Raw genomic sequence first — 26,449 nt, 5'->3', positions numbered from 1 at the left:
AAGCACACGTTTTAATTATTTTAATTCCAACAAGAACACTGAACAAAGTCTATATGCACAGTTATAATAGTTAATTCAAACAATTATTTTTGGAAAAATCACACATCAAAAACATCTGCTGGGCATAGAGAAGATGCCAGGCTTTCAAATTCAGTGACTGATGCCTGCAAATAGAAAGACAAGAGCACAAATGATTAATAAAAATATACGACACAATGTAAAACAGGTGTAAAAGTAACAAGTGGTAATTATTACGGGGACAGTATTTTTCTCTTAAAATTAACTATGTATTAAAAGTTATTGAGAACGTAATTGATTTGCATCTTTATTAAAAAAAAAGGTTTCAACATTCTATCGCGTTTAAAAAATAATAATTAATAAATGACCTCTTTTTGTGGTTGAATATAGCCTATTATGAGTAAAAAAATGCATATTTACGCAACTTGTACTTATTATTGGCCTAAATCAAGCATTTTCAAGCATAAAATTAGCTAAATTAACTAACTAAATGAACTAAAATGCAAATACAAGGCAGAAGCATTCTGATTGTGAATGTAGTAGTCTACATTGGCCACAAGGTGTCAGTGATTGTTCGATGAGACACGGACCAGATGTGATCGTCAGAAAATGTTTAAATTATCTCACAGGCACAACACAAGAATAATAATCTAATAATCCTAATAATAAAGGACTATGGCTTATGGCTTATGGCCCCAACAAGCTAAAACTCAACTCTGAACCTCTGAGTCACTTCTTGTCCTCTACACATTTGTCCGCCCACCACAAAGGTCCCCTGTGGAACATATATACTGTGACACACGCGAGCAGGAGTTTTATTTACGTCTTAAATGGCTTATTTACTGTTATTATGTTTACTACATTAGGTAATACGAGTGTAAAGCTGTTTAAAGCCGTCATTACAATACACTGATAGCCGCCTTAGGAAGTACACTGTCCAGGAAGAATTAGAAACTGCTCACGTGTGAGTCTGTCATCTTATTTATGTTTAATATGTCTTATTTCCTCTGATTATATCTACTATATTGGGTAATATGAGTGTAAAGGTGACTATATGGGTGTTATTTCATGTCTAGAGGGCTCTAGTGATGTTAAAAAACTTATTTAGAAGACTATAAACAGGCTTTCTATGTCATGACTATGAAAATATTGTATGTATTAACATTGAATCCTACGTTCCGGAATTCACTTATTGTGGTCGGGTCCGGAACCAATTAACCGTGATAAAGGAGGGACAACAGTATATAAAAAGTATACTGTATGTGTAAAACAAAGTTTCATTACCTCTGTGTCACTTTTTATTCTCACCTTCCAGTCGGCAACAGCTGCTGAAATATGATTTTCAGTCTGCGCAATCCTCTCCCTGCCAGCCAGAACCTTTTGCGCAAGGGTCGCATTCTCCGCTTGGATCTTTTTAAGCTCCAGCCGTAAGTAAGCCTTCTGCTTTTGATAGAATGGCATTACAAAGCTGCTAAAGTCTTGTTCGGGAACCCCAGAGGGACGCCTAAGAAGACAAGACAGGATGGATAGTACACTAAGTGACTGAATCATCGTTGTAATAGTGTGGCTGTGGACACAAAGCATGCATCAAACATACGGAAAATGAGATGTCCTCAAGTGAAAACATAAATAATGGCATGAATGTCCAGTCTGCTCATATGTTTGCTCAGGTGATGTTGTACCAACCACGCAGGGTCCGGATTGTTTTTGGCAGCACTCTCCAGTTCGTCCAGCTCGTTGAGTTTGGCCTCAAGTCTCCCTTCTTCAATCAGTGTGCTGATATCATCCTTTAACAAAGGGTGCAAAGTGTTCATAAAAACAATCGGACATTAAGTCACCCATTTCCCATGTTTTATCATAAATATCTACATACCTTTATAGCCCTCCGCAACTCCTCTATAAACTGCTTGTGAATGCTTTCCACCCTCCGAGGATTCATCTTATACAGCTGATGGAACATGCTGGCAAACCTGTTAAAACTGTTAAAAAAAAAAAAAGATATATAAAGACAAACTTATGTGAGGCAATGTATCTTCTTGAAGCACAAAACTATTCAATATGCTATAGCATTGAACATAAAAACCTATTCTTACTATAATAACGAGGACAAATTGTTGAAAAATTAAAGAAAAAAGATATAATTATTTTTAGAAACAAACAAAACAACAAATAAAGGAAAATTAGGTTTCAGAAAAGTTCTAATATTACGAGAATAAAGTAAAAATATTGTGGGAATAAAGTCGTAATTACGAGAAGAAAGTTGAAATAGGTGGCCTAGTGGTTAGCATGTTGGCCACACAGTCAGGATATCGGGAAGATGTTCTCTCCGTGCGTGTGTGGGTTTTCCCCGGGCACTCCGGTTTCCTCCCACATTCCAAAAACATACCTGTTTAGATTGTTTTGATTAATTGGCGACTCTAAATTGTCCATAGGTATGAATATGAGTGTGAATGGTTGTTTGTCTATGTGTGCCCTGCGATTGGCTGGCGACCAGTCCAGGGTGTACCCCGCCTCTCGCCAAAGTCAGCTGGGATAGGCTCCTGCATACCCCTGCGACCCTAATGAGGATAAGCGGCATAAAAAATGGATGGATGGAAGTTGAAATAGTTTACATTTTAGTCTAAAGTCAAAATTTTGAGAGAAAAAAAGTTGTATCCTAACGTAAAAAAAGTCGCAATTTTACAAGTATAAACTCGTACTATTATGAGGAAAAATAATGTCAGTTTAGTAGCATAAAGTTGAAATAAAGTTAAAAAAAAATGTTTAAGTCGTAATGAGAAATAAAACTAAAAGTTGTAATTTTTGGGAAATTGGGTCTGGAAAAAATAATTATGATATTATGGGAATAAAGTCATATTACAAAAAGAAAATTGACGAATATTATTTAAGAAGAAAGCTGAAATATTTTGAAAATAAAAAACAGAAAATGAGAGAAAAAAGAGCAAAGACTGAAGTGAGTACTAATAATAGGCCTTTTCACCTATATCACAAAAATGAGATGCAGTTTATTGTTGAAATATAACTTCTGAGAATATCTACATGTGTTGCTTTTCTGGGTGTCACGAGACGAGACACGAGGTTGGGTCTATGAGAACGAGACAAGACGAGATTTTAACATTACTTTTCAGAAAAGTACAACGAAAAAAATCTAAAAAATATGGCAATATATTGCAATTTACTAATTTAATTTGTACTACATTACACTCTGTGTGTATGGCAGCGGCCCCGCCTCCACCCACTGAGACAAAGAGACTGTATGACTGACAAAAGGGCTCACTCAGTTCATACCGTTGTTCGATGGAAGAAACGTGCAAAGGTGCTGAAACCAATGCACAGAGTGCCTGTTTGGAGGAGGGAGACGAAAACAGACACGCGTGCACGTGGTAATATATTAAGGCCGGAAACATGATTGAGTTCATTTTCATTTATTGTGAGATTAATTTATTTACCATCTTCCCTGGCTTAGTGCCCACGAGACATTTTTCTTTCTGAACGAGAAATCTTGTAACGTTTTAATCTCGTGAGATGTTGTGACACCCCGAGTTGCTTTACAACATACAAAAGTGGGCCATCGCTGGAAAAAGTTTGGACGCCCCTGTTTTATGTTATGTACTTACTCTTTTTAACTGTTAGTTTGTCTGCCTGCACAAGGACCTCAGATGTGACAACAATGAAGAATACAACCGTACACAAGTAGAATTGTGCGTTGTTCCTGTCACAAAAACAAACTTTTGGAACCTGATAATAATACAGTGCAATAATCAGATGTAAGCAATTCCTCACCTAGCCAAGTCGATGAACTTCTCCAGGCTTTTTTGCATCACTTTGTCGAACAGCTTCAGCCTACTCCACCGAATCTCGTCATTTCCCGATGCTTTACACGCACCTCCAGCTTCTTGACTGGGGTTTTCTGAACTATTTTTATCTGCCTTTTCAGTTTGATTAGCGGCCGCAGCTTCGTTGTCCTCCATTTTTAATGTGTTTACATTTGACACTCCGCGCCAAAACTACGGCACGCCACTAAGCTCATTCCGCACGGTTGCAATTTTCTTCTGCGCATGTGCGGTAGGATACGGAAGTAGTGTTGCGTCAGTTCCTTCAGTAGACTTTTCACTGTCAGCTGTATCGCTGCTGTTGGCCAGAATGGGCTTAATCACTGGCATTTGTGCATTCTTGTACCACCTCCCTCAGATTTACAAATGGCTACTGAAACCTTACTACATCACCTCCTTCTTCATGACCATTGCCTTCTTGGTGGTCCGCAAAGCTCCTGGTTTGTGCGAGCACCTAGCGACCCAGAGAGAGGACGGCAACTCGTGCGACTTCGACTGGGTGAGTGCACGCCAGGGTCATATAACCACTGCAGTGGCGGTGCTAAATAAACATGGAGGCTTCTTATTACCATCCAGTACATTCTTGCATGTTTTTTTTTTGCAGCGAGAAGTAGAAATTCTCATGTTTCTGAGTGCCATAGTGATGATGAAGAACAGAAGAGCAAGTGAGTGCCCTCGTTAATATTTGGACTTTAGGCAACCCCCGACAGGACGCTTAATTGGGTACACATCTAATGCAAGAGCTGCATTATAATGGTATATAATGGTAGACATTTAGTGTTATATTCTAATTTCCTGCCTACGCTATCCACAGTCAAGGCAGAATTGCATGCTATTGTAATTGCACTTCAAAATCAGAAATATATTGTGAATATTACGCACTTGTAGGAGAATGAGTTAAATAGAATATCAAAAATAATTATAAAACATGAATTACAGACCGTCTCATTTAAATGTCTGCTAACCTCTGCATTGAGTAAATAAACATCCATGACCACTAGAGGTGGGCGATACTACACATTTTGGTGTCGACCTGTTACCCAGGAAGTACAGGGCCAGTATTGTCAATATGATACCTTTTACTCTTCAAGATCACTGATGAATTTTGTAATTTGCAGGCAGATACAGCTCTTGTACTTTTGCACCATGTGTACCCAAATTTATCTTAAAAGAACAATTGCATGCTAAATTGTAGATGCAGTCTCTCTAACACACAAAGCTGTGTCTTAATCCTCCCCGTTTAACCAATGTGTGACTTATTACCTTGCATCTGGTCCCATGCAGGAAGCGCATGCGTTACTACAAACCAGCCCTTGTTGTGTAAACATTACCTTTATGAAGGTCCTTCGCTGACCTTGTATCAACTGGTTTTTTCCATTTGTCTCCCCACCTCGCAGTCACCTTGGAGCAACACATAGGCAACTTGTTCCTGTTCAGCAAAGTGGCAAACGTCATCCTCTTCTTCAGGCTGGACATTCGTCTTGGCATCCTCTACCTCGCTCTTTGCGTCGGTCAGTGCACACAATTTTTGATTGATACTGTCAAATAGGTATTAATTTAACATTACCTTTATTATTGTGGTTGTAGCTTGCAGGGGTGTACAACAACACTGCATCATACTTTTTAGACCCACTCATGAAACTACCTTATTTCCTCATATAGTGGACTGGGGTTTGTATTAGTCACGAGAGGGAAGGTCTTTAAAAATGGTAACCATAAATACTGACTCATATTCAGCGGGGGTGTCCACATGTTTTCAAAATCAAAGGATGGACGAGCCACTTTGATAATGATGAATTGTGTAAACCACCCCATGTACTGTAGATATGCTCAGAAGTAATCATATATATTCAAAGAAAAAAACAGCCTGCGTCTCAGCTTTGTGATATAAGTGAAAAAGCATATTAGAATAAATTTTTCTCCTTAGACATTTTTTGCTTGTTTTTTTCCATTTCTGTTGTTTTATTTTCCAAATATTTCAACATTTGCATGTTGTTTTCTCGAAATTTTTGTAATTATTATTTTTATTTTCGTAATATTTTGACAACCAAATTTTCTGCTTGTTTTGTTTCTCATAATGACAACTTGAGAAAATAAGGTATTTTTTCTTTAATAGTATATTTCTTTAATATATCAACTTTAAGTTTAATTAACTACATATTTTAGTATTTATTTTAATATATATATATATATATATATATATATATATATATATATTCCCTCATGATATTATGACTTTTCTCGTAAAATAAAATATTTTTTTCATAAAATTATGGCTTTATTCTCCTAATATTCCAACTTAATGCTTGTTAAATTGCTGCTGTTTTTTTTTCTTCCATTTTTGCTGGCTTTTGTCTTTTTACTGTTTTATTGTATTTTGAGAATGTGCCATGGGCCAATAAAACAGCCACAGGCTACTAAAGGCTCCTAGGTCACACTTTGGACACCTGGTCTAGAGCTTTATGCACCAACGGGTGGCGCCAAATGACTTCCCCCATCCCAAGCATGTCGGAGCTTTTCTTCGTGTCATTCACACAGGGAGGAACTGTAATCAATGAATTACGAGTCCTCAAACAAGTCAAGCAGCTAATAAATATTTTTTTTAATGAGAAAATTATATTAGTTTTGTCTTAAGAATATTTTTTTTTTACAAAAATGGATATTCAGGGTTGTTTTATATTTGGGTCAATACAATAATAAATGTGGCTGAGGCAAGCTTCCCAGTGATCCAGGCCCTAGTGGTAGGAATCAAACGTGTGCACTACCAGTGCATTGTGTTGTCATCATCCTATATTGTATTGTTTTTAGTGACAGTAAAAAACTTATTTGCACAGTTTATTTTTTTTAACTGAGCACTAATAACCCCTAATAGTTCCTAATAACTGTTCCGAATAAAAATGTCCGCATAGGGTGTAGAAGACTTGTTCATAACATCAACCATTAAGTGGTTGTTTGTGTCACCAGCATTCGTCATGACATGCAAGCCTCCTCTATACATGGGCCCAGAGTACATCAAGTACTTCAGTGACAAGACCATTGATGTGAGTTCATGGAGAATTATCCTATTTTTTTGGAAGCATGTTCCCCAAAATAACTGATCTTCCATCTGTTGGGATGTGCCTCTGCGATGGTGTCATCAGGAGGAGCTGCAGAGGGACAGTCGTGTCACCTGGATTGTGGAATTCTACGCCAACTGGTCCTCAGAGTGCCAGTCCTTCGCTCCGGTCTTTGCTGACCTTTCGCTCAAGTAAGAGATCACCACATCGTGGTCATAATTACGCACCGCATACATAAACTGTTTGGATGTACGAGGGGTGCGTGGTAAGAGTGTGCATGTTCACCTGCAGGTACAACTGCGCCGGTCTCAGGTTTGGGAAGGTGGATATTGGACGTTACGGAGAGGTTTCCCAAAGGTAAGCTTTCTACCACTATAGGATAGGATAGGATAGACTTTATGTATCCCACATTGGGGAGTTTCCACGGTTGCAGTGTTAACTTCACATCCAGAATGAACAGTCCAAAACAGGACAAAAGTGTTGGGCTTCAGTTAATTCTTCATCTTAGCAAGACATTTTGGGCTCGGCCTTGAAGTGATTGCAACTGGACTGTTCAGATTGCCGTAGAAGACTCTTTGTTTCTAATCTGAGTAGACTAGACTAGAGCTGTCTTATCTAGTCTTTGACCATGATGCAGCCTGCTTGGCCATCTCAACCATCGGTTCGTGCTCAAAGACTAGACTAGCACTGTCCTATCTGGCGAGCTGGGGTTAGACTGTTGTGAGGCAGGTTAGTTTGACCCTACTGATGATGTGGTGTTGTAGTCGTAACTGTTTTTTTAAGTCAAAGACTAGATAGGACTAGGCTAGAGCTGTCTTCTAGTCAGTATAGGATTAGTGTAGTCCTATCTAGCCTTTGAGCATGATGAAGCCTTCTCGTCCATCTTGACTATTGGTTCACGCTCAAAGACGAGATAGGACTAGACTAGAGCTGTCCTATCTAGTGACAATGAAGCATGATGAAGCCTGCTCATCTATCTCGACCGTCAACCATCTGAGCAGGCCTCATCATGCTTCATCATCACTAGATAGGACAGCTCTAGTCTAGTCCTATGTAATTTTTTGAGCATGATGAAGCCTGCGCATCCATCTCGACCATTGGTTCAGGCTCAAAGACTAGATAGGACTAGACAAGAGCTGTCCTATCTAGTCTTTGAGCCTGACCCTATGGTCGAGATGGACGCACAGGCTTCATTTTGCTCAAAGACTAGACTAGAGCTGTCCTATCTAGTCTTAGCGCATGATGAAAGGTGAAATATTTACACTATTTGTCCTCGCCAAATATCATGACATCACTACTATTAATAAAATATTTTTTTAAAAACATGGCTCAGAGTGGTTTGCTGACAGACGGGGGTCGGTGTTTTTTTTTTCTTCTCGAGTTGCAAAGTGTTCAAATCAGTGCAGTGGGGAGGTCCCACATGATCGACGCCATGTTTGTTTACGCCTGGGAGAAAAAGAGCGCTTGATTTGCTCGCGCTAACTCACCTACAGCACAGTATGGGTAATCTCGCCCTATTGGAGCGTTTTCCTAATTTGTCAGGTATCGGAGCAATTTTTTGAATGTTGGATTTATCGGTAGGACATTCTAATTATCTTGCCCCCCTAGAGTGTATGTATGTACAGTAGTTTGGGTCTCTGGCAGAAACCAAATGTGTGATAAGTGTATGACATTGTTTTATCCCGAATGTAGATTTTACAACTATGGATCTCTTTCGGCCAGGTACAAAGTGAGCACGTCCCCTCTGTCCAAGCAGCTTCCCTCACTGGTGCTGTTCCAGGGAGGACAGGAAATTATGAGACGTCCGGCGGTGGACAGTAAAGGCAGAGCTATTTCATGGACCTTCAGTGAGGTTTGTCTGCTCTGTGACATACATCATTGCACAAAAATGCAGCTAAAAGTGTATCCCGATATTGATTCCCCCCCCCAGGAGAACATTATCAGAGAGTTTGATCTCAACGAGCGCTTCCAGAAGTCCAAGAAGCTGAACAAGAGTCGTGGTTTGAAGGAAGACGAGCAGCCGCACAACTCCCGGCAAGAGGAGGCGGAGCCTGATGTCGGCACTCCGGAGGAAAGTTCAGAGAGCAAGAAAGACAAGTGAAGTTGGCATGAGGGGCATGCGTCACAGATCTACTGTACCTTGTTTTTCTAATGTGCACCTGCCTTCCAGTGTTTTTAAACAAATCCTTAATGTAGACTGTAGCGGTTCATTTCAAGAGGAGTAAATGTCAGCGCATTGGTCTAAGTGTGCATATGACCGTGCAACAGAGCAGGTAGTAATCAAGGCAAGTTTTATTTAAATAACTTTTGTATTTTGTGTTTGTTGGCTGTGTAACATGTCATGTAGAACCTGTGCAACTAATATGTTTACAAATGTTCCATCACGTAAATCCTAATTAAAAAAAAAAAAAAAAAGCATAGCGTTAAAATGAATGACACGTTTAATCAGTTTGACCTTTTTATTCTGAGACATCTTCAAAAAAAATTCTTTAAGGCCATTTTGGAAACGTCTTAAATGTTCTCGTTACAGATATTTGTGAAACTTGTTCCAATCCCACAATGAGCAATATTTCTTCTCACTATGACGCGTCAACATACTCGCATACGCTTTGAATTGTTCAGCGGCCTTCATCCTTGGCCGGGAGCAGGAGAATAACACACGTGAGTTAATCTCTTCATCAGCTGTTTGTGCCTTTTAATGATGCTTTTTTTTTTTTTTTTTTTTTTTAAATTGTGACCACCCACTTGATGGTTGCGGGTGCATTCTTTTAAATAGTCTCACACGCCGGGGAAACAATCAGCATGAGCAGGAATCACATGCATGATGAAGACACACTTTCCCCACAAGTTGCATTCATTCGTTCCATGAAATTATTCATTCCTGCTCAACATGGCTGTGGGTTTCAAATAAAGCCACTTGTACCTTTACAATTTGATGTGAAAAATCAGACCTACTATACACAAGATGCCTGGAAAGTGGGGAAAAACAAAAAAAAAGCAAAAATGTGCCTGCTCTACTATAAATGCTCTAAGGGAAGAAAACATAAATCAAGACTTGTATTGCAAACCAGTCCCTAAAACATTTCAAATCACAAGGAGCTCTGTCATTCTTTTAAAAATACCAAACACCTAATAGAGACTGGTTTGAAATGTTTCCTCAGATCTGCTTTTTGTGTAAAAGGTGAAATAAATAAGCCCATCCCTCGCTAGCCCTAATTGGCTGGTCATCCATGAAAAGGCTCGCGTCAGAAAACAAAAACGACAATGATTTTAAAGCTACACAACTGATTTTGCATAACGCCTCGAGCACAAAAACATTACACGTGTACATTCCGCAAAGATGCCTTCCACTTTCCAATATCTCTGTGGCTTTAGGAAAATAAAAGCTCAATTATTTGCCACGTCAGAGGAGAGAATCATGGAGGATTTCCCGCCAAAGCTCACGAGTGGCTGATGCAGCCTTCAATCATAAAATAGGCAATTAACCATAAAAAAAGAAAATTACACATACATTTGCCACCCCCCTCACTGATAGTCGTCATCGATACCTGACAGGACCCAATAATAATCCGTAAGATTTTACACATTTTATATAAAAGAATATTTAAAAACTTATAAAACTAAAATGATACTGTATTTTAATAGGTTGGATTCTTCTTTCAATGACGCTTTTCGCTCAACAGGTTGCGTGGTCCACAAAACGCGGCAGCCTTCATTGGTCAACGCTCAGAAATCCACCTTCAAATTTGACATCCACAGGACGGAGTGTCAAGAATACTCCTGTCCTAAGACAGCATCAATGAACACCCGCCCTCTTACCTGTGAAGAAACAGTCTGTGGGTCACAAAGTGGCTTGAGAAAAATGAACCAACGTCCAAGAGTCTTTGTTCTCCTTGGGGGAGGGGGGAATTTTTTTTAAAAAATCGGGCAGTTGGTAGCAGGTAGCCAGGTCTGGCTCTGCAGTCATGAATAATATCCAGCTGAGAAAAAAGGACAAGGAGAAGCTGTCCAGGGCCTGTCACTCAAACAGATATCTCATAAGTGGTCCCGCCCACGCCGGTCACTTTCTTCACTCCACCCCCTGGCTTGGATGTGTTGTGATTGGCCAAGATTGTGCGTGAGGACAATCTGATTGGAGAGAGGGAAATGGAGGTGAGTGGTTCTATTTTGAAAGTCAAGTGTTTAAAAAAAAAAAACAAAAAAACATGATGGTTTCTCTCCTAATATAATGTTTCAACGAAAGGCCACTGGACGCAAACAACCGCATGCTGGCATGCTTCTAACAGTCTCTGTGTGGAAACCGGAGGAGGAAAAGGAAGACTCACACAGATCAGGGAGGAAGAGGATGGCTGACACAAGGCAGGGAGGAAGAAGAAGATTAGGAAGAAAGGGAGAAGGAAGAAGAGCAGGCTAAGCGTTACGTAGTGTTACTCACTGTGGAGCCTGAAGCCCTCCTCCGGCTCCTCCCCCTCCCAGTGCCGCTGTGACCCGAGGGTTGTGCTGGGGCCCCGCCTCCCCAGTGTAAGACTGGGACTTGCCCAGGGAGAGGCCGCGCGGTGGCGGAGAGATAGGAGGCTCAGGCGAGCGAGCCACCAGGGAGGAGGATGACGAGACAGTGTTACGGGGGGCTCTGGAGGAGGAGTCGTGGTTATGCTGTAGCAGGTGCTGGGCCTCTGGAAGACCGGAGGGAGGGGGCGGGCTGACGGCGCGCAGGTAGGCCCTGTGGGGGGAGGAGAAAGTGGCAGAGCCCTGGAGCAAATGGCCCTCCCTCTGCTGGGTGATCTGCGCTGAGAGGAAGGGTGACGTATAGCCCTGCAGCGGAGAACCGGGGGGCACCATATCAGGCTGTCCTCTGACAACTGCGTTGGTCGCCGAGGGCAACACAGCGCGAGGCTTCTGCGGCGACAGCTCGTGGGCCGCCGACTCAAACTCTGGGCTATCGGAAGGTGTTAGCAGGCTGTCGTAGGACAGACTGCCATTCCGAGGGGTCTGATTGGCCAGGCTTTTGTAGCTGGTGTCTGTGGTACCTTCTGACTGGAGGGTGGCCAGAGGATTGTGTGGTAAGTGGGCCGAGCGCAGGCTGGAGGAGTGGGAGCCTCCAGTGGACAGAACCAGAGAGGATGGGTACGAAGTGTGGGAGCGCCCGGTCAGGGAGTAACCCGACATGCCCCCTGACACACCACCCACAGTCCTGCCTGAACCTCCGGGGCCCTCGCCCCTCTCCCCTCCCCCTCTGAACGCCCCGGAACCACCCCCCACCGCCACTGTGGTCCCATCCAGTCTGCTTGGTTCTGAACGGTAACTGGGATGGCGGCTGGAATGGAGAATAGAGGGAGACGGAGAGTCGAGACTCTCGCCGCGGATCACCTGAGGAGAGCAGAGAGGAGGAGAGACAGATATACAGACAGCAGGAGGAGGAGGAGAAGTGATGAGGATGAAGAAAGAAGTCCCCATGTTACCACAGGAATACAGCAGAGGCAGCACAGAAACAACCCGACAGATTCTAACAGGAATAAAACAGTGGTGGTGGTGGTGGAGGGGAGGGGCGTGGATGCTTGATTGGTGCTCTACTCCATCATCACACTACTGCATTGGAAACATTGACTGGCTTCAACAGGCACTGACGCTCCACGTCAAAGACCGCGTGTAAACACATAAATGGAAATACACAGTACGTCAACTACACATTCCAGTCAATGCACTTTCAAGGGGGGGTTGGGGTGGGGCGGGGGTGGGGGGGTGGGGCGGGGGGGGCGAGAAGATCCACTCCAACAGACAGACTGGCAAAGGGGAACACGCATGACACTTTCTGAGAACTTACTGATCAACCGTTGGCCACTGAACGATCAATTTCAAGTAAAACAAAACAAAACAAAAAAAGAGGGGCATGGTGTTAAGCACAAAGGACATCAGAGGGTAGGGAGTCATAGTTTCCATAGCATGTGGGAAAAATATACGGTAATGCAGGGAGCTGGGTTATCTTATCTTACATGTTAAGATTTAACTTCTCGCTTAAGTTAAATCTCTGACTGATTATTTAGGTACTTGAAACAAAGCTTACAGCCACACTAGGGTACAGTATCTATTTAAAAAGTACCTTGCCAGCATGTGAGTGGGCACTGTGGTTCCTTCCTGGGCTGTTGTACGCAGGCCGGTACTTGTACATGGACTGTGTGGGCACGCCTTCTGTCAACAAGCTGCTTTCTGCAAGGCAAGAAACGAAAAGGAGGTCCAGGCATGTGATGAGGGACGATATGAATCATCTGAACGTGGACACACTGCCTTTGGGGGTCACAACTTACCCTCAGTGTCAGCACGAGGCAGACCTGGGTAGCGGAGCTCTGGCTTCGGGGGAGGGGGAGGCGGAGGCTCCGTGTCGGCCGATTGGCTCTCCATCTGATCTAAACTGCTCTTTGACTGAAAGGAAAACACCACATTTAAATTAAATGCAATTTAAAAAATGAAGAGGAACATAGAAGCAATAGCAGTTTTTGTATTGTGCTGAAGGTTGTGACAGGAGCCGAGTGCAGTCCAATGACCAACAGCTGGGATCTACGATAGAAGGGTTTTCAGAAGAAAAAAAGTCTTCAAAGGCACTCGTCTCCTTCAATGCTACAAAACTGCCTGTTTGGAATTTGCAGGAGAGCGCCAAACATGGGAGATTGAAAGGTGGACTAAAGTTTTATTCTATGATGAGAAAAAAATGTAACTTTGACAATCCTGATGGCTTCCAACGTTACTGGCGTGACAAGGAGATTCCACCTGAGATGTTTGCCACAGGGCAGAGTGGAGGGGGCGCCATCATTCAAGATTCAAGAGAGTTTTATTGTCATGTGCATGGTAAAACAGCAGTTATACTATGCAATGAAAATCTTATTCTGTTCATTCTCCCAAGAAAAGAAAGAAAACACATGAAAGAATAAGAACATAAGAAACATATATACCAATACATTAAGCAACAACAACAGAAGAGACATTAATACAAATAAATAAATAAATAAAGTGCTATGAGTGTGTGCGTGTGTTGCGTGCGGCGTGTGTGAGTGCTTCGTTGAGAAGCCTGATGGCCTGTGGGTAAAAACTGTTTGCCAGCCTTGTGGTCCTTGACTTCAAACTCCTGTAGCGTCTGCCTGACGGTAGGAGTGTGAATAATCAGTGTTGTGGATGTGTGCTGTCCTTGATGAGGTTGTGTGTTCTGCGTAGGACTCTAGATTTATAAATGTCTTGCAGTGAGGGGAGGGCTGCCCCAACAGTGTTCTGTGAGGTCTTGATCACCCGCTGGAGTGCCTTCCTATCACGTGTTGTACAGTTACCGTACCAAACAGTGATGGAGGCGGTAAGGACACTTTCCATAGTGTATCTGTAGAAGCAACTCAGGATTGTGGTGGACATGCCAAATTTCCTCAGTCTTCTCAGGAAGTACAGTCTCCTTTGGGACTTCTTCAGAATTTGTTGGGTGTTGTGAGACCAGGTGAGGTCCTCGCTGATGTGTGTGCCAAGGAACTTGAAGGTTTTCACCCTCTCCACCTCAGTCTCATCAATAAACAGGGGTTTATGCGGCTCCTTTTCCCTTGTTCTTGGGTCGATGATCATCTCTTTAGTCTTATCTGTATTGAGAAGGAGATTGTTATCACGACACCAAGCTATGAGGTCCGCCACCTCTCTTCTGTATGATGTTTCAACACCACCAGTGATCAGTCCGATGACTGTAGTGTCATCCGCAAATTTAATGACGCTGGTGTTGTTCTGGGAGGCCACGCAATCGTAGGTGAAGAGCGTGTAGAGGAGCGGACTCAGCACACACCCCTGTGGGGTCCCAGTGCTCACAATTCTTGAGCTGGATGTGCGATTGTGGATCCTGACTGACTGGGGCCTGCCTGTTAGAAAGTTAAACACCCAGTTACAGAGGGAGGGAGACAGGCCAAGTGTGAGGAGCTTATTTGTGAGTTTGTGGGGGCTGACTGTATTAAAAGCAGAGCTATAGTCTATAAATAGCATTCTGACATATGTGTCCTGGCCCTGTAGGTGAGAAAGGGCTGTGTGGATGGCAGTGTTGACTGCATCATCCGTGGACCGGTTCTGGCGATATGCAAACTGTAGAGGGTCCACAGTTGCCGGGATGCTCTTTTTGATGTGGGTCATGACTATTCTTTCAAAGCACTTCATTACAATAGGAGTGAGTGCTATAGGGCGATAGTCATTCAAGCAGGTCACGTTGCTCTTCTTGGGTACGGGCACTATGGTGGTGGACTTAAAGCAGGTCGGTACAGATGCTTGTGCAAGCGACAGGTTAAATATGTCAGCAAGCACATCAGCTAGCTCTGATGAGCAAACCCGAAGTGCATGTCCTGAGATGTTGTCTGGGCCTGCTGCTTTTCGTGGGTTTGTTTTGTTCAGAGTTCAGATTCATCCAAATCAACAGTACAATCTTCCCTCCCCGCTGCAGTTTTAAACACATCCCAGTTTGTGCAGCCAAAGCAGTCCTGAAGTACTTGATCAGTTTCTTCATTCCACACTTTAACTGCTATACTTACAGGGGGAGCTTGTTTAAGAAGTTGTCTGTATGTTGGATAAAGGAATATAGAGATGTGGTCGCCCTTTCCAAAGTGGGGTCTTGGAACAGCCTTCAAAGCACCTTTCATGTTGCAGTAGACTTGGTCCAGGATGTTATTTTCCCTTGTGGGAAAGCTCACATACTGGTAATATTTGGGGAGGACAGTCCTGAGGTTACAGTGGTTGAAATCGCCAGATATAATGAATACATTCATTATGAATCATCACGATCCTTCAATGGAACAATGGAGTTTCAGGTTGTGCAGGGGTGTCTAACGGCAGCTGGCTATGTGGAGATGTTGCAGGGGCCATTCCTCATGACTGAAGGCCCTTGTCTGTATGGTAATGACTTCACAATGCCCGGTATATATTGGAGCTGCTGCTGTGCTTTTATTTTTGTGTTTGGAAAAGTTAATGCTAGGTGTCGCGTTCATTTCTATGTTGCTTTGTGAAATCAGTGCGTCCGGGAAGATGCTCCGTAATGTTAAAAAAGGACCAAAATATGACATAACACTGTACATATTACATGTTACCATAAATGTGCCCATCACTACATGGTCACAGCATGTATATCAAACCATAACACCTTTTTGGGCGTGTTTTAATAGCGGTCTTTGTGGACGGCATATGTGTGTTCCATTACGTGCAGTAATGAGCTGTTTCTTTTTATCTGTTTTTTATCTTTAGAACGCACAGAAAAGAGAAAGACACATATTTTCATGTCTCACATAAAGATTGTGGATGATTGGCAAAATTCCCTCGAAAAAAGTGCAGTTTTCATTTAAGATCCCACAGTAAATTCTTGCAATTTTTGAACTAGTCTTAACATTTTTTTTTCTATCAAGACTGTATAACTGCATGGAGTAACACGCTTTGAAACACAATAATGTTTAATGTCAGCAAAACCACCAAGCTTGTGGTGAGACAAGACACCCCCCCAAGCCGCCCCAAATCCTGATCTAAAGCTCCGTTTCCCCCAAGCAATGCATTTGCTGCTGGGGGAGTTTGGTGTTGGAATAACATGTGGAATTTATTTGCATTTTTCCACTGTCAAAGGTCCAAATAACTAATAGGATGGGAATGGAACGAGAAGCTAGATTGTAGATGCACTCAACAAAACAAAACACTCACTGTAACTTTAGAGTGTGTCGTTGAATCAATAAAAAAAAATGTGGTACATGCATTTTGGGGACTGACCAGCACATGTGTTTAACGTTTGAGAAAGACTGGTTGAAAAACATGTCCGCCATCAACCAAAACGTCTTTGCAGGGGCACGGACGAGACTAAAAAGGCCTCTAAGTCATTGACCATTTGTCTAATGATTATAAAAATTTAAGGACATGTGTATGCATATTAGCAATTTAGATAATCACCAACAATGAATGAATGTGTCAAAGTGATTGTTGATTAATATTTTTTGAAGGACATGATGCAAACCAGTGGTGTCCCAACTTTTTCCACTGCATACTGAAAAATGCGGGTCAGGGCACTTTTAATGTTTCTTTTGTTCTTATTCATTTTCTTGTGTTTTCTTTCTTGTTTGGGCGAATGAACAGAATAAGAATTTCATTGCATAGCATAACTACCTGTTTTACTGTGCATATGACAATCAAACTCTTGAATCTTTTATATTTTTAGTTTTGTAGAAAGACTTAAAAGAAAAACATTAAATATAGCCTTTCCATCATATAAAAGACAAAGCTTTGCGTTATTATGTCCGATAATTATGGGACCAATACGAGGAATTATTATGTAATACCGATAAATCTGATAAGACAAGAAAATATAATAGCTCTGATAACTAAAAAAAAAAACCTCTAATGAGGTGAGATTACCCATCCTGTGCTGTAGGTGGGTTAGCGTGAGCAAATCATACGCAAATCAACCCCTCAGCTCACTTGTAAACCAACATGGCGTCCATCGTGAGGCCTTCTCACTGTTTCAGAGGAAGCATTTTGCCAAGTGCTCTGAAAACATTCTCGACAAGGGAAAATAAACATTGAGCTTCAACGCATCAGCGCATTATCAGCCACCTGAAACACCAGCAATGCTACGACACCGAGGGACCGGAGCTTGTTCCTATCCCAGCGGCGTTTGAGAAGTAGGAAAACATTTGCCAGAGACGACCTGAGGGCTAAAGTGCTGGTCATTCAACACTACCATTTGATAGTGTTGAATGACCAGCCCTTTACCATCGTTGAAGATACTAGCTTTTGTCGACTAGTAAACCCCTTGGAGCCACAGTCAGTAATTCTGAGCTGCCACCATTTTTTAATGTTTTGTTTAGGGCTGGGCATTGTTTGAATTTCAACAATTCCAGTTCCGATTCCCATTCCTCGTTTCGATTCTGGTTCCTAATGATTCTCGATTCCAATTCTTTTAAAAGGCAGGATCATAAAAGTTTGCATGGTTTAAATGAGGGTGCTAACCAGAGTTCTTTTTGGATGAAACGTCTCAACTTCTCTATGTGTTATTTAACGATATGAAGTTTTTATCAACTTCACTAGGAATTTCTTACAGGACTATTTTCAACCAGTATGTAAATATCAAACTCCTCAACTTGAATATAAATGTTATGAAGTTCTGTTTTACAGCAGTACACTTTCACAAAAGCTGGTTCCCTTTGCAAAGTAGGATACTTTGTTTGCTGCCTCAGTGTTGCGGTAAGCTATTTTTTATGAAACCCTTATTTTGTTAACACAAGTAAACAGCATGTAGCCCAAAGTAACCTTGAATGTTGCTAACAGAGACGGACTGTCCATATGAACAATCTTGCTAAGCCATAGCCGTAGCTCCCGTCCTTTATTTACACCAAACATCCACATCAGCTAGCTTCCTGAAACCCTCGGTTCCACTGGCATGAGACAGTCATTTATTGTTTGACTTCCCCGATTCTGACTGCTTAGAGGAAGTCCGACGTAGCGCATCAAGGACAAGGTAATCTGTTATTTCTAATCAATGAATGTTAGAACATTAATTGTGTTGGTCGTGCACCCTCCTTTGCATTATATCATTGTGTTGCAAATGTTGCACTGAGCCGACCGGTCTCTTTTTTATGAAGTTAAGCCAAACTTTTTAGCCGCTTCTTCTTCGCTGGTGCTTGCAGGCTTCTTCTTTGTTTCATGGCTATTTCTGCAGGAATTATCGGTATCTGTTTGAAAAAATATATATAATGTGCATCGCCTTTCAGCCTTTTCTCTTTATTTACATTGTGCTGTTTTTTCCCTCCCATTTTTGCTGTTTATTTTGCTGTTACATTTTATTTCGACAATGTGCTGCAGGCCGCAATTTGGACACCCCTGCTGTGAGCTATGGGAAGCAGTTAGCCTACATCCACTGAGACCTCCCCTCAGTGGATGTTGTCCATTTTTTACACCTATCCGTAGTACATATAAATTATCCGTATCCGTAGTACATATAAATTCATAAATAAAAGCACAAAAGCAACAAATGAAATGTAGTTGAATGCCCATCGGCAGTGCATATACAGATACACTCTTTCATTGAAGACCTTTCATTGGCACCAAATGCTGTCATATTCTTGACCGAATTCATTTGCGGTTTAGCTGGTATGATCTTCCATCACACCATTCATGACGCTGACGGAACTACAGCCATTCCACCTACACGCATGGAAACATGTCAGATCGGCGATAAGCAATCCAAGAAGCTTGGGAGCTCTAATAAACCCAACAAAACTAGATTTTAACCAATCCCGACTACTTTTCTTGTGTCTGTGGGACTCTAAACTCTACTTACTCTAGTGCTGTGTCGGTCATTCTGGATGCCGTTGTCCAGCACCTTCGCTTCTAGCTGGGCCTCGGTCAGAGCCGGCCTGAGGAAAGGGGGCTGTATTTCCAACGTCTGAGGCTTGCGGTAACGACCAGTGTATCTAAGGGAAAAAACATGCATTTTGAATGACACAGATACAAACATGAGCAAGACTGTGTGCTAATGACTGACCTATAACACCAGAAGTCATTATACTAATGACATAACTACTAGAGGATGATATCCGAGACAACAAAAGAGAGAAGAAGACTGACCTGGGTGCCAGCGAGCTGCAAAGAACATGTGAAATATTCTTCACGCAGCCATTAGTGAAGGGATTAACGCCTCCACGGAACTTTCCTGTCACCTACGGTGGACGAGAGAAAGAGGTAAAAACCACCATTATAAGGAGCTTCCTTCTACATTTTGAAATGTTCACAAAAAAAGGTCAGATTTTGAGTATGTACCTGTTCGTTTGTGGTCCGACCTCGTGCCACAAGCACAATATGGAACCCAGTCAGGCCAGCAACTGGGACAAAAAACATGCCAGCAACACACATCACAACCATACTGGTGGGGGACAAGCTTAAGGAAAGTAAAAAAAGACAAGAAAGAGATGCAAAAAAAAAAACTAAATAAAAAGTTTAGGGAGTAAAGGATACGTCACAATGGCATGCGGCGTGTCGAGTTGCTGGCGATGGTGCAGCACATAAACGAGGCCGAAGCCGAACACATCCACAATGTGGGTGGTGAGTGACAGCAGGAAGAGGAAGAAGTAGCGGTAGTTGCGCCGACCGATGCAGTTGTTCACCCAGGGACAGTGGTGGTCAAAGTCCTGACAGAGCATCCAAGTGTCTTCATTAGGACCAGCAATGACATCAACACACAAGTGCAGTGCTCCGCAAACAGCGGGGCGTGCCACATAAGATACTGGGGGTGTCCCAATCTGATAGTGGGCCGAAAAAAACGAGCATCGGATCATATCGGCCTGCATCTAAAATCTCAGATATACATATAGATATAGCAGTCGATTCCAGACTCTGCCCCAGCACATCCATCCAACAGTGGCCAGATAGAGCCGACGCCATGCTGTTGTTTTGATGGCTTCAACAGGCGTGTGTTTATTTGTTAAAAGTCCGAAAAGAACGTTGCAGCTGAGTGCAACACTTGTCATGCACAGGTTTCCCGTGGTGGCACAGAACCGGGGAAGTTTAATACGAGCAAACTCATTGCACATTTGAAGCAGCCTTACACGGGAAAACTCCCACGGGACGACAATAAGTCATGAGCTACAACAGAAAAGGTGAGCAGCTCCAGTCGGTGGTGAGTAAAGTTGGGTTTAAACTCTTAATTGAGCACCTTGACCCTCGCCTAGCCAATGAAAGTACACCCCAGATTCTTGAAGAAGTAAATGGGTCTGTTTTTCTCATACCTACTGTAGCTGATTATTGTTCTCTGTGTGAGTAATATCACTTGATCAAGTCTTTTCTAACATTCCACACTACTAAATAAGTCATGCTGATATCGGATTGATATCCGTATCGGCTGATTTTCCAGGCTGCAATATCGGTATCGTGTTGGAAGTGAAAAAGTTGTATCGGGACACCCCATAAGATAGTAATAATTTCTCTGCGACATTGAACATTAACGAAACGCATCAAAACAAATGCGCTAGCTTGATGCTAATTTACAGTGGAAATCCCATATACATACTAGCCATTAGCATTAGCGATTTACATTGATCATTTACAGTGACTTTGAGCACCTTCAAATATAACAACTAATTAGACACTTCAATGTACATCCCACTTAAAAAGATGATGTATACTGAGCAAATCTTTAAGACAAACATTTTCAAAGGCTCCACAAGGGACACACTGCACGTCTCAACAGCTACTTCCTGACTACGGCAATATCCCGAGGCATACTTGCTAATGAAACTCTTATAATATACGCAATATTATTTGCACCAAAATACAAATTGTTGAAAAGTCACATACCTTTTTGGAAAGGAATAAGCCGATGAAGCTGTCAACCAATGTTTGTAGATGTAAAAAGTTTGAATGTGACTTAATTCTATAAAAATGCAAATCCATGTTTATCATTTGCACTTTCTGTGGTTTGAGAATCACACAGACTGAGCAGTCTTGTTTAAACGTTGCAAACTGAGATAATAATACCATATCTGATGACTGCAGGCAGAATGCTGCTGCCAGCAACTCACATAGTGCCTTGTACAGATACGTAAATAAATAAATATTAGGAGGTGCCCCCTGTCCTCTAAGGGGGGCATGACAGAAAATAATTGAGAACCACTGTACTAGTGTGCAATTTGTTCCATGTGGAATTAGGTGGGGGAGGTAGTAAACGAGACAAGAGACACAATGAGCGTGTTGTGCAACATACCTCCACACAGTTGTCGCAGACCGAGCAATGTGAGCAGCGTGGGGGTCGGTAGAAGCGACAGGTGGAGCACCACTTCATGCGCACCTGGATGCCTTTGATCTCCACCGTCTTATAGAGAGGAGCGCGGAAATCATCCTCTTTATCCTCATCCTCCTCCGCTATGGGGAGGAAGGAAAAGAGACTTTATTGCCGTTAGGGGGCAAAACAACAGGTATCAGAATGGCACAGTACATGTTGGAATTCATGTGTGAACCGCAGCGCCCCAGCGCCTGCAGCACTCATGCAGCCCCTTACAGGGCATCAGCCGAAACCGTGGGCGTCAGGACACTCGGAAGTTATGTAACCTAATACGCAAAAAAGTGGGTTTACCTCGGGGGAAGATTCCAGGATCCATGAAGGTGGCCATGCAGAAGTTGGCCAGGGTGAAGAGGAAGATCACGGCAATGTAGATGGGAACGACGGAGGACAAATACTCAGACAACCACGGGCAGCTAAAAAATATATTTAAAAAATCATAATAATACAATGTGACGACCCGATAAGAAGCCTTGAGGCACCAAGTTGAAAGCATTATGTAAATGGATTTAAATCATAACCTGTTGTGCTTTCTCGTAGCAGGCAGGGCTTAGCGGTCATAAGAGTGAAAGAGTTTCAAAAACATTCACACTCAAAATAAATAAATCAACCAGGACATAATCGGTAAAACAAAACACAGATGTGTGCAGTGCAGCGCAGCTTTGCAGTGAGGCGTGTAAAATAATAGGGGTGTCAAAATCTCAGGTCACAAAATCTTGCCAGATTAAAACAAAAAAGAAAACAAAAAAGTCTGGTGGCCCCAAGGCCTGGGATGATAATAAAAGAATTAATCACACAATAAATGAAAATGAATTTGATCATTTTGCCAGCCTAAATACATTGCCATGTGCATGCGTGTGCGTGGGCGGAGGCAGGGCCGCTAGAAATTAAATTAGCAGATTGCAATACGTTGGCACACTTTTCTTAAAAGTAATGTTGAACTCCCGTCCCCGTAGACCCAATCTCGTGCAACGTCTCGTGTCTCGTGACACTCCGATAAACTACCGCTGTAATTTATGCAAACGGAGGAACTCACGTGAAGCAGAAGAACAGGGAGGTGGATCCGACGAGGAAGGTGGTGGCTGCAGACACCGGGACATATCGGCTGGGTCGGAAAGGGCGGGGAGGAGCAGAAACTTGGCCGCCCACTCCTCCCCCAACACCCCCAGTGCTGAAGCCCGGCATCAGAGACAGAGTAAAGGGAGAAAGATCACGGGCGAGAGAGAGAGAGAGAGAGAGGTAGAGGTAGATATCTACTGTCTACCTATTTTAAAGGCTGTTCTGTGGGGTCAAAGTGACTTATAATGTGTCTTTTTGGGAGGGGGCATGACTAAAATGTAAAAACAAATAAGCACTAATCAAAGCAGCATATGAATGGAAATCGTCACTAGCAACTTCCCAGCACTACAATATTCACTCAAATAGATTTTTTAAACTCACATAGCAATATACAGTTCTACTTGCATAAATATAAAATTTTCTGTGCTGAATTATAATTTATGTGTAAAAAAGCAGGAACAATGTCATACAAAAATATGTGTAGGAAATTCATATATATTTTTGTATGGCTTCAATGGTACTCGATTTGGTGCAAGAATGTAATTAGGTCGAATGTTAATTGTAACACTGCCGCACACTCTAAAACATGAGTTGTGTGAAACTCTTCAAACTCAAATTAATTCTCATCGCTGTGCTTCAGTTTTGATTATCTGGCTTGGAGGGGCGGGGGGAAATCTATCTCAAAGTAAGGGAGCAGAAAATTAAAAGATTTAGCGGGTGAAGGACCAGCAGGCTGACAGCAGAAGTACATCTAGGAAAAACAGGCAGAGGATTGAGCGCAGCAGCTGCTGATGACTTCTGTGATTGTCCCGAGGGGGCTTATTTAGGCACTGGGTGGGTGGAAGAAACTGAGGATGGCTGATGGCTGCACACTGTCCAGCAGCCGTATACAACTCAACAAAATGTCACTTTCTTTTGTGTTAACAGCAAAGACAACTCCAACGGCGTCCTTTGAAGTTTAAAAAAAAAATATGGCAGAATCTTGCCTGTACACTTATAAAACTCCAGCCAAGTCCATGGTGGATCCTTTGAGAGCCTTCCCTTCCGCTGAGTGTCAATGTGGCAACAAAAAAATGAAAAAATCAACTCATTCCAAAAAGAAGTCCTGTGCATGTCACGGCGGTGTCACTGCACGTGGCCAGGCCTGGATGTAAAAACCTCTCCCACCTCCAGATTCTCTGCAGGTAGACCTCCTCTCCCATTGTTTCGCTTTTAAACACAGGCATCTGCAGGAGTCTGATGCATGTTAGTCCTTTCAGCTTTTTTGTCTCCGCCGATGTTTTTCCCCACAGCTTGCGGTGGCAGATAATAGAATGCTCCTGTTCAAAAACAAAACAAAAACAGATGTCAGTATAAATACTAATGTGTCTACCTGCTGCCCTTATTTGCCCTAATAACAAGTGTTGGTTAAACAAAAGAGGCCCTTAAAATGTTTGTTTTACTACGATATAGTTGATATTTCTAACAACAATAGACAAGTCTTATAAATACACACCGTATGCACGATATCTTTATTTTTTCAAACCGATACTGCTAACTTTCTGCTTCTCAAGACTGATATGGTACCAATAAACTTTTTTTATATCTACTTTTTTTTTTATTTAGATTTAACTGTAGTTTGTGCACACCTGGAGGTAAGAAGGGCACAAACAAATTCGTGATTTGACATACTGTATCTGTCGATTAGTCCTAATCAAATATCATGACATTACTACTGCCACATCAGTACTATGAGGAGTATAGAGCGGAGGGAGGTACCTGCTGTGGCCCAGCAAGGTGCACTGTATTCTGGCACACGCTCCGAGCAGCTGGTGTGACGCCATAGAGGTCTCTGTCAAACGCTGCGGCGCTGGTGTTTCACGTGGCTGATAAAGTTTTATGATGTTTTTTAATGATCTTTTATGAGCTATTTGTAATGTTATCAAATTTATCGGTATGATGTCATAATTCCCTCCTATCGCGATAATTATCATGCACCCCTAAAAATACCCAATCCGCAATACTGAATCCTCAACATTAGCCGCTTACTATCAGTCTATCTATCATTCACTTTGGGACATCTATTGACTTATTTCACATTTATTTGTTAAGAGACTAACTTCTGAAAGTAAACAACACATATTAGTTATTGTATTAATTTCACCAACATTACTTTTACACTTAGTTTATGTATTAGTTTCACCATTACTTTAACAAACAGTGGAATTATTATTACAACTCCTTACACATTTTTATCTCTTTATGTACTATATAGGATAACACAAAGTAAATTATAAAACAGGCCTTGTCTATATTATGAGTTGCTCGACAGAAATAGCATCCATAATCCCCTTTAAATGTTACAAAGCAACGCTGGACAATACATTTACGGCCACGGGACTCAATTTTAAATGTAAGAACGTTGTTTCTACACATCTCCTTAAAAAGGAAAAACAAAAAAAAACAGGGTATAAATAACCCTTACCTAGGTTTGAAATGAGATTTAATTTAGATTTATGTTACAAAGTCAGTTGTTCAACGTCACTTAAGAACCTAGAGGGCAGATGCCGTCAGGTGGTTTATCGTGCTGCCATTAAACCGTCGCAAATTTCTGCAAAAAATATACTGGGCGTAAAGAGCGACGTAGGTGTCTTCAAGTAGTAGATACAACACCCGAAACCCCCATCTAACAAAAAAATGGTTTAAATGACATATCTGTATGTCTTAATTGGACATCGAAGGTGTCAAGACGAAAAACTTGTTGGCGCGGTGTAAACCCAGTGAAAACGGATCTGGATGAGCATCGTAATCTGATCGTTGGGACACGCCCCTCTTCCAAACAAGAACGTTCCAGACAAAACACTATTCTGTCGTTACAAGCCACTCTGACACTCTTGTTAATCATCTCATCTGGCCCACACCAAATCCCCTCCACTATAATGGATGTTAATCCGAAAATCTCAGCGTCGCCCGTCATGTTACCGTAACAATTCACAGCTCGGTAGCTAACAGCTACGTCGATAAGTGCCTTGTAGGGCAACTGCAAGCTGTTTGGACGCTTTATGGTGTCAAAATGTGCCTTTAATGTGGTGTTATTATCTATAGCGTCATGTTCTGATAGACCTGGCGTTCCACAACAGGCCAGGGCTAGGCAGTCATCGTCAACCAACGCAATCGACATCATCAAATGAATGCATTCTTCGACGGTTAATTCCAGTAGGACAAAATGATGAATTATAAACGCATCATCTGTTCAATGATTTGTCGCCTGCTCTCGTAAGTTTTGGCGACAGCTAACGGAGTTAGCCAACGAGCATGGAAACCTTCACATTCTCCATTACGCCGCTTGGACCGCTAACGCCACCAAATACATAAAGACAGTCGCCTCGAATGATTAGCAGGAAAAGCCACACGTACCTGAAAAATCCCAAACGTGAGTGGTTCTGACTTCCGAAAGTGATCGGTTTCGGTCCTCCTTCAGTTAGCCGATAGCAAACCGCATAGCTCGGCTAGGCCGACATCGGAATCCCGGAAAAGGTCCATTGTACGGTCGTCCTCCAGGTGGAGCAGTAGCCAATCAGAGCCCGAGGGGCGTGGCTTCGAGACAACTCCGAACAGGATATTCTGTATATACCAAAGCATTTTCCTAGCTACAACTGCAAGTAAATATGATGTGCTGCTTGGAAAACTAGTATTAA

At 42.2% G+C, this 26,449-nt stretch overlaps 3 protein-coding genes across 4 annotated transcripts; 1 reads left to right on the top strand and 2 right to left on the bottom strand.

Moving 5' to 3' along the window:
* Positions 1-5: 5 nt before the first annotated feature.
* Positions 6-4,154, bottom strand: si:dkey-6i22.5 (polyamine-modulated factor 1). The gene is made up of 5 exons (XM_054791197.1): positions 3,802-4,154; positions 1,892-1,997; positions 1,705-1,805; positions 1,327-1,522; positions 6-164 (listed from the first exon to the last, which is right to left on the bottom strand). Exons 1-5 carry the CDS (start codon positions 3,987-3,989, stop codon positions 99-101), a joined length of 657 nt encoding a protein of 218 aa, XP_054647172.1. The 5' UTR covers positions 3,990-4,154; the 3' UTR covers positions 6-98.
* tmx2a (thioredoxin-related transmembrane protein 2a) lies at positions 4,099-10,409 on the top strand. The gene is made up of 8 exons (XM_054791195.1): positions 4,099-4,350; positions 4,456-4,516; positions 5,249-5,362; positions 6,816-6,892; positions 6,992-7,098; positions 7,199-7,264; positions 8,630-8,759; positions 8,838-10,409. The coding sequence occupies exons 1-8, from the start codon at positions 4,162-4,164 to the stop codon at positions 9,006-9,008; spliced, it is 915 nt and encodes a 304-aa protein (XP_054647170.1). The 5' UTR covers positions 4,099-4,161; the 3' UTR covers positions 9,009-10,409.
* Positions 9,308-26,312, bottom strand: zdhhc5b (zinc finger DHHC-type palmitoyltransferase 5b). 2 transcript variants are annotated; one of them, XM_054791192.1, is made up of 13 exons: positions 26,169-26,312; positions 22,750-24,091; positions 22,008-22,129; positions 21,639-21,796; positions 19,895-20,067; positions 19,700-19,802; positions 19,508-19,599; positions 19,221-19,353; positions 13,210-13,324; positions 13,005-13,111; positions 11,343-12,274; positions 11,233-11,256; positions 9,308-11,035 (listed from the first exon to the last, which is right to left on the bottom strand). In XM_054791192.1, the coding sequence occupies exons 2-12, from the start codon at positions 22,896-22,898 to the stop codon at positions 11,238-11,240; spliced, it is 2,103 nt and encodes a 700-aa protein (XP_054647167.1). In that variant the 5' UTR covers positions 22,899-24,091; positions 26,169-26,312; the 3' UTR covers positions 9,308-11,035; positions 11,233-11,237. The 2 variants fall into 2 exon arrangements, with proteins under 2 accessions (XP_054647167.1, XP_054647166.1); XM_054791191.1 differs by lacking the exon at positions 11,233-11,256.
* Between the last annotated feature and the right edge of the window lie 137 nt (positions 26,313-26,449).

Source organism: Dunckerocampus dactyliophorus, chromosome 11 (genome assembly GCF_027744805.1).
Source record: "Dunckerocampus dactyliophorus isolate RoL2022-P2 chromosome 11, RoL_Ddac_1.1, whole genome shotgun sequence".
Classification (NCBI taxonomy): Eukaryota; Metazoa; Chordata; class Actinopteri; order Syngnathiformes; family Syngnathidae; genus Dunckerocampus; species Dunckerocampus dactyliophorus.
Note: the sequence above shows the minus strand (reverse complement) of the source record. Positions and strands in the feature narration are given on the sequence as shown.